General features: G+C 35.2%; 1 protein-coding gene across 6 annotated transcripts in view; it reads left to right on the top strand.

The window, feature by feature from the left end:
- Positions 1-13,648, top strand: part of LOC129928325 (E3 ubiquitin-protein ligase MIB2-like) — a 43,736-nt gene continuing 30,088 nt past the window's right edge. For 2 of the 6 annotated variants that reach the window (XM_056042242.1, XM_056042245.1), the window contains exons 1-6: positions 1-159; positions 3,093-3,363; positions 4,316-4,484; positions 5,456-5,568; positions 11,847-12,032; positions 12,783-12,934. In XM_056042242.1, coding sequence (XP_055898217.1) covers positions 3,141-3,363; positions 4,316-4,484; positions 5,456-5,568; positions 11,847-12,032; positions 12,783-12,934 — 843 coding nt within the window. In that variant the 5' untranslated portion in view covers positions 1-159; positions 3,093-3,140. Of the gene's footprint in view, positions 160-3,092; positions 3,364-4,315; positions 4,485-5,455; positions 5,569-6,276; positions 6,318-6,419; positions 6,452-9,407; positions 9,488-11,846; positions 12,033-12,782; positions 12,935-13,648 lie in introns of those variants that run through there. The other 4 variants (XM_056042244.1, XM_056042246.1, XM_056042247.1 and 1 more) reach the window with 4 other exon arrangements.

The raw sequence follows: 13,648 nt of genomic DNA on the forward strand, positions 1-13,648 counted from the left end.
CTTAGAGATAATCTTTGGACAGACAGAAATAACCACTCAAACAAATCACCTAATTAAAAATCCGTTTTCAGCCAGTGGGTTTTTTTATATGTCAGTCTTTTAATTTTTATAAGTCACTACCATTACGCTACGGGGAAATAGGTCGCCTACTAACTTAAGGTAAGCTTACATGTTCAAGACGAATTGATACGTAATTCTAAGCTGTAGTCTGTTATCTCATCATTCGCAATTTAATTCCGCAAAATTATATTGCTTTACGAAAGTCACAGAAGTTTTGGCATTAACTTTATGTTTCGGTATAAAGTGTCTTAACACGTTGTTTTAACATGTTAAATTGTTAATTGGCTTATAATGCTATAGTGTTGATACACATGCCAAATACTATCTAAACCAAAAGTACTGCTCCGATCACAACATTTTAGGTAGCAATAAGATTTCCGTTTGTTTTTGTATGTTATTAAGTAATTAAAATTTACAATACAAAAGACTAATATAAATAGTAGATGTCTATTCGATCTATGTTTCTTTGGGGTTTTTTTTTCGTTGTTTTTTAAATATACATATTTGTAAGAATTTATGAATCTAAGAAGTAATAATATTACTAATTATAATTATTATTACTATTATGTTGAAAAAAACAACGAATACTCCTACTCTGGCTCTGCCAGTGTCGAGTTTTGTTAAAGAGAAACAAATTCATTGTATTCTCCCCTAAACAGTATCCACTAAGGAATTTTCTGGAGATGTGGCGCTCGGCGTTCCAGTTCCACATCATCGTGATCGCTGAGAGAACACCCCGCTCTCCAGAGGGGTGGCCAAGGGTACTGGTTGCTTGCCGCTGATAAATGAGCAGCCGGCAAGTGTAAAATTGCAAACAAAGGGGTTATGTCCAGCCCCCCCCCCTCTGTGGGGCCCCGGGGCAACGATGAGTAAGAGACCCACGGGATCTCCGAAAAGCGGATAGTGCTGGACTCCAGCTCGAGGATTGGTCGGGTTCTCCTGGGATTCATGGGCCGATTCGCGGGTCTCTCTAATGGGCAACAGCAATACTGCAGCAATACTGCTCTCTGAAAGGCAACGATAATTTTCTTAGGGATTTTGTTAAAGGCGTGAATGTATCTTTGAGGTTATTTGTCATTATCCCATTGGAAGTTGATATATTTTATCTTATCTTATATAATACAGACGTTACTTGAAAAAAAGAAGATTAATTGTTTTTTTGACAAATTCAAAATCTGCTTAATTTCCAAACTTAGATTCCCATATAATAGAAATTTTAATTATTATTATTATGGTAGAAACGAACGAGCATTCATTCACTTGTAATGCCAGGGTCGAGTTTCGTTAGATTTAAACAAAGTTCACTATTTTATTATTATTATTTCTAGATTTAATATTTTTTTTAGTGCGAAAGTTTTGTTGACATAATCTAAAAGCCTTTAAACCTTTAGTTGTTGTTTTTTTGCTGTTGTCTTTAAAGCTTTGGACTTTTGTTAAACGTGTAGTACTGACGTATTGCAATAACAGTCCGTTGTTAAAGAATTATATTGGACTCTTGAGGGTGAACCAGGACTAAAGAATGAAAGCGAAAGTAAATAAATAAATAAATTATAGCTTTTATATAGCAATACTTTCATGCTTACAGCATAAACAGAGCACTATGGTCCAATGTCATTTGTGGACCAGTGGGGTGAGGGGGTATCTGGGAGAAGGTTTTCCCGTGCTACCTTTAGTTGCTCAGTAAACACAACTCTGCTTGAGTCACCCTTCATAGGTAGGCAAGCCAAACTAAGTTCCAGCGTACTTGGCCTGTCAACAACGCTTAACGTTAATCATATCAGATATTTAAATGGGTAGAGTGGCCCGTTGGCTGAGTGATTAAGCGCTTGACTTCCCGAAACTGGGGTCCTGGGTTCGAACTTCAATAAATACTGAAATTTGGAATTTTGGGATTTTGAAGGCGCCCCTGAATCCACCCAACTTTAAAGGTACCTGACTTGGGGAAAGAAAAGTTTTTCGTTGTGCTGGTCAAATGACATCCAACTTATTAACCGTTGGCCAAAGAAACAAATGATCTTATCATCGTTTTCCCTATAGACCACATGGTTTAAAAGGAAAGCTATACTTTCTTTTAGATTTGCTTTTTTTAGTAATCGATAATTTATAATTCAATGTTAATATAAAGGCAAGTAAGGTGAATATGGTAACCAAGGCGAAGTCGTCAGATTCTATTATCTCTTTATTATTTGTGTCCCCTTGCTCAACTACTCTTAGCACCAGCTTTGCTGACGTTAGAGCTATGATTAGAATCAAAACGATACCGTGTAGCTAAGTCAGTATTGTGCTCGCTAATTCAATGATTCTCCAACTTTCATTTGTGACGTTCATGGGTTTCCTTAAAAAATGTTTAACTGCTAGTTAGGGTGTCTGACGATTGTTGCGACTCAAGCGTTTTCATGTACTCTGAGCTGCGGAAATGCATTCTTCTGGAGTCTACAGAACAGGATTTATTGTAGTTGAAAAAAAATTAACAAAACACAAATTAAACAATAATATTCAAATAGTTTTTTTGTTGAAATCCAAATAAAAGCATTGTTTGATAAAATAGAAAAAGGCCACTTTTCAATGGCGTAGCTAAGGTGCGTGAAGGGGGGAGAATTGGAAAAATCCCCCCAGTGAGTGTTCGAATATTTTTTATTAAATATTAAATATTACGCAAAATGCAGGGGCCCTCAAAGGGTTCAAGCCCTCCATGCCCCCGAATGATTATGAATTCCTAGCTTTTCTACAGCCAATTTTCTACCCTCTTTGCCAGTATGTCTGTCGCCCGCCCCACCGCTCTTTTCCATATTCAATGAAGCACTATACAGACTGAGAATCGTCGTGCTAATGAGTCTCATTTTTTTGTGCTACATTTTTAAAGAAACCATAAGGGGAATTTCCCTTAAAAAAAAGCAACCGTGGTTCCCTTTAAAGTAGGCTTAAATTGAAAAGAAGTTCTAGAAAACACAATGAATGCTTAGCGACATTGATTTTCTTATTCTGTTTTTTACCGCTATTGAGGCTTACGGTTAATTTCTGTTTTTCTAAAGGAGCGCTACATTCTGAACACTAGACACCAGTTCGAACCTGCTCCCACCATGAAGCCTGGTATTCGAGTGGTGAGGGGACCCGACTGGACTTACGAAGATCAGGACGGAGGTGAAGGTCATGTGGGCACTGTAGTGCAGGTCCCAGGGAAGGACGACTCTTCAACTCCTGATAAACATGTCACAGTTTTGTGGGACAATGGAAACAGACATCTGTACAGGGTGGGTGCTGAAAACGCCTATGATCTCTATGTTTTGGACAACGCCCCTGCAGGTAATTTTATATATATGTATATATATAAAAGCTTAGAGAAAAAAATGTTTAGTGGTTGACATGGCGAAGCCGTTATGTCCGTTCTTTCAATGCTAAATGTTTTAGACGCATTATAAATGTTAATTGTATTATGCCTTCAAACATATTCGACCTATTTATGTTTTGTATGTTGTTATGATACAAAAAGAAATTAATTATAACAATAATAATAAATTCATAATTCTTTCCAATTTGTTTATTAAAAAAAAAACAACAAAGAAACAAACATCGAATTGACATTTACTATTTAAATTTGCCTTTTGTATGGTTTGGTCAGTGAAAAAGCCTTCACCTCCTCTCCCTTTTAGTAAATTGTGTCATATAGTATAATACTACTTGGATGTGATAAAACAGCATCTTAAAACTGTGTACATTGATACTTACCATTGGTATGACACAGACTTAGACCGAATTAGATAGAGCGATACGGTGACCAAGAAAGCTATGGACTGAAAAAACATGGGCCTCAGCTCTGGAAGAAGAAAAGCGTACCATACTAAAAATGGCTGGCTTCTCTACCGCGAAGGCGAAAGCAACCTTGACTTGTGATACATTTGGAAGGGAGTGTCTCTCCAAAATAGAGCTCCACAGTCAATTGAAAAACTGTTTGAGATGAACCTTAGTCTTCAATATCTGAAGGAGGCCAACTACTAGATATAGATACTAAACGTGTAAACAAGTATGTTTGGTATCTAGCTACAGTCACTTACAATATTTGTAACGTTGTTTGGAAAAGTACATTTCAAAAATGATTTTTTTGCCTTTGGATGTCATACCCTGGTGAGTGTCACCCTGTGCAAATTGCAGCCCACGCATCCATCTAGTGACGCCACTGAAAATATAAATAAAGCTTTATCTTAAATGTTAATTAGGATCTCGTTATTATTTGAGATTCTGTTTTTCAACATTTCAGGAGTTACTCATCCTGTCGTCTGCCACAGATGTAAAGACATGGGAATAAAAGGGTTACGATGGAAGTGTAACAGCTGTGAAAATTGCGACCTATGTAACAAATGTTACGGAACAGATCAACACGAACCGAGTCATCAGTTTAGCAGATATGACACACGGGCCTCCAATGGGTACTCACATTTTAGAGTTTATAGAAAAAAAATGTCAGAGTGTTAGGGCTTCTACTTTAAAAAAAATAGAAAAAATAGGGCGTTGTCCCTAAATATAACTTCTTCAGTCCACTTTTAGTAAGTAAAACAAAATCACCTTTCAGACCCTGCGTTCTAATGGTCAACTGTTTCTGTGGTCCACAGTTAAAGAAAATATTATGTGGCCACTGGCCTGCACAACGACCACGTCTTTACGTTTGTCAAGGCTTGTTGCCAGGTTGTGGTATGCGCTTTCGATATGGTCTCGATGTTGCTGGTTCTGAACTTTTCACGTACCAGTTTCTCCTGTCTTTTGGAAACTTTGGGCTAGGATATAATAGCCTGCAATTCTGAGGAATTATCCTAATCATTTAACCCTCCAAAAAAGTATTTCTCAGGTATTAATTGAATTTTTTACTTTTTCCCTGGATTTGATTTCAAAAGTAACGTTGCAAAGTAGTTAAACACTATGTTTTATTAAATCTATATAAGATTAACTTCAAAACTGATGTAAACTGATTAATACTTTATTAATGTTATATAAGTTAAATGTTTATATCATGTACTAATGTAGCATAAAAACCATTAACGGTGGACGTAAGGACCGATAGATGTTAAATATAACGTAGCATAACAACTAAGTATAATAAATCTGTGGACCGCTAGAAGTTATTTTCGGATTAAAAGAAAAAAATAACAACTTGAAACTCAGAAAAAGCTTGATAAATATTTTTTTTTATATTTAATTCACTTCGAGGGCTGGATTTAACCAAGTGGAGGCTAATTGTAGACATGTTGTGGATATTTTTTTGTGTGTTTGTTTTAAGGGTTTTCAAGAAATTGCATTTTATATAAATAAAATTAACACTAGGGTGAAGATACTTTTGACTAGAGTACTTGTACATGTAGCTTTATCTCCTTTTTTTAAAAAGAAGATTTTTTTTTTCTTATAGAATATTAGTTGCAGCACGAAGCCAAAGTCGAGATGAAAAAATTAGAGCCATGGGAATTTTTACTGGAGCAACAGTTTGTAGAGGCTCTGATTGGCAATGGGGAACCCAGGACGGTAGGACATTAAGTTGTTTTATACTGAGTTTGTAGAGGCTCTGATTGGCAATGGGGAACCATAAGGACGGTAGGACATTAAGTTGTTTTATACTGAGTTTGTAGAGGCTCTGATTGGCAATGGGGAACCATAAGGACGGTAGGACATTAAGTTGTTTTATACTGAGTTTGTAGAGGCTCTGATTGGCAATGGGGAACCATAAGGACGGTAGGACATTAAGTTGTTTTATACTGAGTTTGTAGAGGCTCTGATTGGCAATGGGGAACCATAAGGACGGTAGGACATTAAGTTGTTTTATACTGAGTTTGTAGAGGCTCTGATTGGCAATGGGGAACCATAAGGACGGTAGGACATTCAGTTTTTTTGTACTGAGTTTGTAGAGGCTCTGATTGGCAATGGGGAACCATAAGGACGGTAGTACATTATATTGTTTTGTACTGAGTTTGTAGAGGCTCTGATTGGCAATGGGGAACCCAGGACGGTAGGACATTCAGTTGTTTTGTACTGAGTTTGTAGAGGCTCTGATTGGCAATGGGGAACCCAGGACGGTAGGACATTCAGTTGTTTTGTACTGAGTTTGTAGAGGCTCTGATTGGCAATGGGGAACCCAGGACGGTAGGACATTCTATTGTTTTGTACTGAGTTTGTAGAGGCTGTCATTGGCAATGGGGAACCCAGGATGGTAGGACATTCAGTTGTTTTGTACTGAGTTTGTAGAGGCTCTGATTGGCAATGGGGAACCCAGGACGGTAGGACATTCTATTGTTTTGTACTGAGTTTGTAGAGGCTGTCATTGGCAATGGGGAACCCAGGATGGTAGGACATTCAGTTGTTTTGTACTGAGTTTGTAGAGGCTGTCATTGGCAATGGGGAACCCAGGACGGTAGGACATTCAGTTGTTTTGTACTGAGTTTGTAGAGGCTCTGATTGAAGGTGTGGAGACCAGAACGGTTGGACATTATAATGTTTTGTACTGAGTTTGTAAAGGTTCTGATGAGGAACCCAAGACGGTGGGACATTCTATTGTTTTGTACTAGAGATTCTAAAAGCTAATTTTTTTAGACTGCAGTTGGTGAAACGCAAAATAGTTAACTTTTGTGCTGCTCTTTAAAAAAAAAATTATGTAATTGGACTGTCAGAGCGATATGGTTTTGCTCCATTTTAAGAAGGAAGTAATGTTTTTATTACCCCAATGTTTTTTCTTACTGGAAGAGCTGTGAGGTCCCTATAATATAAAAGTAGATTTAACTAGTAATTAAAAAAGAACATAATCGCTTCTCCCTTCAGAATTTTAAACATTTACTAAGGAAGAGCTAAGAACACAAAAAGTTAGTGTATTCGGTATTCATATTAGTGTATTCACATTATCTGTTATAAGAGTCTCACAAGTAATACATTGGCAATGCTATGCTCTCCCGTTTAATTAATTAACACAAACTTAAATATTGAAATATTGTTTTAAAATGAGTTAATGCTAATCTGCATTCAAAATGCATACTAATTTTTTGAAATTCATAAAGTTAGGCTTTATAAAAGTAGTTTTATAAATCTATTCTCGATTCTAAATGCCTACAGATGTCAAGCAATTGACTGTAAAACCATTTAGACTTTAATAAAATAGAATTGTAAACAACCTAAATAAATAATGAAAAATAAATAATACATTCTTTAAACAAGATAATATAATAAAAAATTTATTTAAAAAAATAAAAGCTCATATTAAGTGTTCTTGTATCAATAAGTTTGGATCAGTCATGTAATTAATAATTCAGTTTATACCACCATTTTAGTCGACTACTATTTCGTTCCATTGAAAAGGGGACTAATTCAGATTATACCACCACTTCAGTCAAGCATTATTTCTTTCCCTTGTTTGAGATATCAAATAATTTATTATCAATAGTTAATTAACAAATTGGCTAATTTTTATTTATTTATTCTTGTGTCAGGAAAAAGAAAATAACTGTGCAAAAATTTCAGCTGGATCCGAGATTTGGGTGTCAGAGAAATAACGTGTACAACATTTTGGTCATACAGACAGAAAAAAAGACTGACAGAGTTGATATAAGCTTTGTAATAATACTGTAATATACTACTTTAAACAAGATTAACTGAATAACAAGGAGAAAATAAAAAAAAAAAACTTATGTAAAAAAAAAAGAAGCTTATCTAAAGGGGAAGAATTCCGCCCTTAAAACTATATTAATAATGTACACGTTATTTTCCTTTTTCGATAACAAACAAAATAATTAATTAAAATATTTAATTGACCAATTGGGTATATGTAGTTTTTTTTTTTATCGACTCATGTTTTGTTAAGTACAATAATCAATATATTAAAAATATCAACTTAATCTGAGAATGCGCTAAGTAGAAATGGCGTTAGCAGTTACTTATGGGGGCTAAGGCCAACAAATTTAACCATAACTTATAATAAAGAATAATTGATTTTCTTTGTTGGTATCAAACAAAATAATTAATTAACAGTAATTAATTGATTAATTGGTTACTTTAAAACAAAATACTCCTGTCTTGACTGTGGTAATGAATAATTGTGCGAAGTTTCAACTTGATTAGAGAATGGGTGTGGGAGAAATAATACTTTTTACTAGACAGACAGATAAACAGATAGAATGACAGAGTGAGTTGATATTAGCTTTGTAGAAATGAACATCTCTTCTTGTTCTTCCTCTTCAACTTTCACTCCAGTATTTATGAACTTAAACTACAAAAAACCACCTTGTGATTTCATTAGAATCTCTTCAGACTACACAACCAAAACCATATGCTCATCCTTTTCTCTTGGTAACATTAGAAACACGCACATACGTAAATTATTGGACACTTACTGTTCCTCCGGACCTAGTCTTGCTTACATTTCTCCAGTGGTTAATCCCCATTCTCACATTAACTAACGTATTTAAGTTCGGTCTTTGTTAACTAAAAAGAGTGACACACAACCTACAGGGGCCTTAAGAGGTTCGTGACGCGTTGCTTAGAATGTCTTGCCCAAAGTGCAGGCAATCGACATGTTAAAGAAAGAAAAAAACAAAAATTTAAAAACAAAGCTTATATTAAGTTTATCCCTTAGTATGGATCAGTCATATGATTAAATCAGAATATAAGTCTCAGACGACGATCTATAAAGGGACTGATTCAGCTTATACCACCACTCCGGTCAATTACTCTTTCTTTCCCCCTTTTTAAATACCAAAAATAGTCATTTATTACCAATAGTTAATTAAGTAATTGGTTATTTGACTTATTTCTCTGTATTCGTGTATTGTGTAAAAGAAATGTGCAAAATTTCAGCTTGATCCGAGATTGGTGAGGGAGAAATAACAATTACAAACTTTTGGCCAGACAGAAACACAGAGTTGATATAAGCTTTGTAAATACAGAAATTATATATGGTTTCCTGGCCTTAGACTTTCAATATTTCGTTTTTCTTATCATTTCTTATCCGTAATGTCTTTCCCAGTAACGTAGCTAAGGGGGGGGGGATAAGGGTGTGGGGGGGGGAGAATTTGAAGATTCCCCGAGCCCCCACTTGAGGGGGGCCCCCAAATGGGTGTCCGAAATTATTTTGTAAATACATAAAATAATATATTTGATTGAAAAATAGTGTCAACAGGTGTCTTCTTTTTCAAAATTTATGGATTTAATTTATAACAAAGACTAAGCCTAGATCTAGGTCTCTCAGTACGTTGACTTTGTGGACATTTTTAAAAATATTTTTTCCCACAGGGATCAAAGTTTGTTTTTTTTTAAAGTTAGTTTTACATTTTAAAATGCAAATCTTTAATAGATTTGTTGCCGATTTATTTTCCTTTTAAAAGAGATGAAACATGTGCTTGCAGCAAGTACCAAGTCTCTTTGTTGCCACGAGTAAAACTGTATGATATACAGCGAATTCCAGGTATCTTGTTACCTTTACTAATAATATATTTAAATGGCGAGTATTTTAAGGTTACGCTAATTAACCTTGAAGCAAAATTTACAGAATTTACAGATCCAATAGTTATTCTTAATAATGTTAGAATTGTCTATTATTCGGGTTTGGCTTCTATAATTTCAGAATTAAACTTCACACTCGAGTTATTACCTCTCTATTCATATTTCCTCAATCCAATGGAAACATGCTTTTCTAAATTAAAAAACAAACAAACAAACCGTTCTTTTAGAGTGATAAAAGAGTGAATTGCAAGGTTGGAAAATGAATCAAAAAACCTAATTGTATGTTCTTGCGTCAGAGGAAATTTCACAATCATGGCATATTTTTTATTTGTGAAATTAAACAAAAATGTTATTCTTTCTATGGGAACTTCCCCCATGCCAAGTTGACCAGAGTGAGGCTACAAAGCGTGACGCAAAAGTTAAACCCATAGATATATACTATATCTAGACTGGGCATGGAGACTTTTTAACACTACAAAAAATGTCGTGAAAATGTTTTAGAAAGTTGGATCAAGGCGTTGTTTTGTAAAGTAGTTAAAAGAAGTAGAGGCTATTTTTTCCAACCCTAACCTATGTAACATATAATTTAATTTTTAGATCTAGATCTAGTAAATGAACATCAAAAATGAGACTACTCTCGTTTCATAATTATTATTTTGCAATTTTAAGTTACATAATCTTCTTTATCAAAAGATTGAATGCAACACTAAATTGTGATTTTTTGTGTGTATTTTTGATAATCAATTACTAGATCTAGATCCACTAGACGAACTCTCACTTTCTCTCCGACAGAATAATCTTTAGGTAGTCTTGCTTTAGCATCGTATTTCACTTGGCTTTTCATCTGTCGTACGTTGAGTAATGTCTCTGCATTTTTAGCTAACGATAGTTTCAATAGTTTGGGATCAGTTGGAATGATTCCCTGAGTCTTCTACTCGTCAGCAGTTGTGATGGTGAATACGGCAGTCCACTTATCGGAGTATTTCTATACTCGAGCATAGCGAGATATGGATCTTTCACACTTTTGTATGCTTTGAATCCTTTTGCTTTCACACAAAACATAAACAACCAACAATGACGTAATATCATATAATATTAGCACAGAATCTTCTTCATGCAGCGAAAAATTAAGAATGTTTTGCCTATCTTGAATTCTGGTCAAAGCTCTTGCGCCCAATTAATATAGTTCAGAAGAAACTACAAAAGTCTGGACTGCATATACGGGAAGCTGCTAAAGAAATTAGTACCCATTCATGCTTTCTGCAGAATGATGAGAAACTGACAAAAACCCAATCCATCGAAAAAGCAAAAGAAGGTAGTGAATACTATGGATTCCCTGTAATCAAAACAACCAGAAGAAAGAAAAGACTTGATGGGGAGTTGAGTTCTAATGTAGGACTGTCAATAGAACTGCAATTCAAACGTGTTTCGATAGATGTGCTGGACAGATTTCATATGGAGATGAAGGGCAGATTCCAAAGGCTGGAAAGAAAATAGATACCTTTGGGTTTCTTCTTGAACCAAGACACCTGTTGGATGATGACACGCTTATGACAAACTGTGATACATTTTCCTGTTTGTATGATGAAATAAATGGCAAATCACTTGTTCAATGATGTCATTGATGCACGAAAACTTTTCATCAACAAACCAGTAATACAATCACCAATAGACATATTTAGGTAAAAAGGCTTCATATGGTAATTACGTGTGCTCAAACTTTGCAACCTCTTCCGAATACCGTTAACTCAGGCCACTTCCATTGCGTCATGTGAGAGATCATTCTCAAAGCTCAAGTTCATCAAAAACTATTTCAGGAGCACAATGACACAAGAAAGGCTTATCATGGCTTTAATGTCATTGAAGTCACAAATACTAGAAAGTATCGATGTAGATGATGTTATAGATGTCTTTGCTGCATAGAATCCACGAATGAATTGAGATTTGTCACTTGTGCATTATTTAGCTAATAAACAACGGTATTTATTAAAAGAGTCTTAATGATTATTTTTGGTTAAGTTTACTGATATACTGAACCAATTTGACTTTGGGCTTATATATTTTTTGCGCACATTATCTCATGTCATATGTCGAATGTCAAAATGCAAGGGGCCCCCAAAGAGGCCAATCCCCCCGGGCCTCAAATCGCTAGCTACGCCCCTGGTCTTTCCTTGAATGTTGGAGGGTGTACAATTAACTCTTGATCTTTCTGATGTCTCCCTTTTAAGCTTAGGTCCATTAGCTCCCATGTTTCTAATGTCTCTTTTAAGCTTAGAGACGACATTATTGACAACAAACTCATAAACTTTTTTGTCTACCAGGCGGAGAAGGTCAACAAGGGACTGTCAAAGAGGATGGGAAACCACCTTATCGTTCATTGGTCATAGTACAGTGGGCGTCTGGTAAAGCAGCAGTCTATCGAGTGGGAGCTGATGGGTACGTTGACCTCAAATGTGTGGCCCCAGCATCCGGCGGATATTACTATAAGAGCCACCTTCCAGCATTAGGTAAGTACTAAGTGCTACATAACGTAATGACGTCTGAAACGAGCCTTGGAGGACTTGAGAGAATTTGGATGAAGATAAAATCGTATCTCTCGAGTGGAAAGCACTTGGGGGCTTTTGAAACAAAAAGTCAACGGTTTGAGCAGCTGGAAAAGCTAAAACTGAGTCTTTGGATGCTTAGAAGTTTTCAGTCTACCAAACTGTAATGGAAACTCAACTAAAATAGAGAAAAGTAAAGGCTGTTAGCATTTGTGATGACTACATGAGATCCTCGTTAACCGACTGCCGTATAAAGAGATTATTTTTCAATCATTCACCCTACGGATCCAAGATATTACATCATATCTAAAAGTACAACCCGTACTTTAAATAAAAAAATCAAAGGTCGTTTTTATGTAATATTGGAGATTTTTACATTAAACTCAATAATATTCAAGATGCTAAATTGAAATTCAATTAACAAACTGAAGGGTTCAAGAAATGTGATTCTGCAGCGCCAGAAAGTGCACACACAAAAATTATTGAGCTTTAAAAAAAAACATAGCTTATGTGCACTAACAGATACTCTAAAAAGCTTTCTATTTATATATATTGCGTGTTAGCGTACACCAAAAATATGTTGCGCAGTACAATTATAGACCATATTTTCTGTCAAATGCACCCGAATTCCAACTGCACATCGCTTGCGAAATCATCCAAGTTTTTTCTAAAAAGTAATATATTTTACTTTGTCTTTCATATTTTGTTTATTAGGCAAAACAGTGTTATGTGAAAGCAAAGAAGCAGAGTCATTTCTAGAATTGATGCAAGATATGGGATCTTCAATGTTTAATCCCCTAAGGGGAGAAGATTTTGCATCAACCGTGTTCAATCCGCGGAGACGTTTGGAATTGATGAGTAAATTGGTAAGATTTCAATGATAATAGTTTTCGTATCGAGAGACATTGTTTTCAATTGGCAACTTCTCATGTGACTAAAGATGCTAATCCTTGAACACAGCTGCTTTAACAGGTTGTGCATCTCTAATCATCAGGGTAGTCAAATTCTTTACAGCTAATTAACTAGTTGTATTTAGTGCAAGTTCTTTAGCTATACAGAAGCGATTGATTCTTATCTTATCTGCTTATCTTATAAAATACAGGCGTTACTTAAAAAAAGAAGATGATTACATCATACACGTCATGCAGTCATTCATGTTAACCAATGACTTAAACTCTACCAAGCCTCTGGTTTTTCTGACTGCCTCATGCAACTAATTCCATCCTCCAATAGCACTAGTAAAGTAGAAGCATTTGTACAAAATTGTCCTAGCATATGGAACAAGGAATCTGCCTTTATCTCTGTGTCTTTCTAAGTATTTTATTAGGTTTTGTTTTTCTATTTTAAGATTATAGTTCACACTTTTATGTGTAATGGCTACTTTAGTCAAATGTGAATATTCGTTAGTTGTTAATCTTACTGCTCTTAAAGAGTTAAACAATAATACAGAAAACTATTTCCACATTCAACAAATTAAGTAGCTCAGCACATATGAGTCTAAAACTTATATTCATTATAAGACTAAAATTTGTAATCCTAACTATATTATGTAATTTCCAATTATAAACTCTTAATCAGTG

This window comes from Biomphalaria glabrata, chromosome 9 (genome assembly GCF_947242115.1).
Source record: "Biomphalaria glabrata chromosome 9, xgBioGlab47.1, whole genome shotgun sequence".
Classification (NCBI taxonomy): domain Eukaryota; kingdom Metazoa; phylum Mollusca; class Gastropoda; family Planorbidae; genus Biomphalaria; species Biomphalaria glabrata.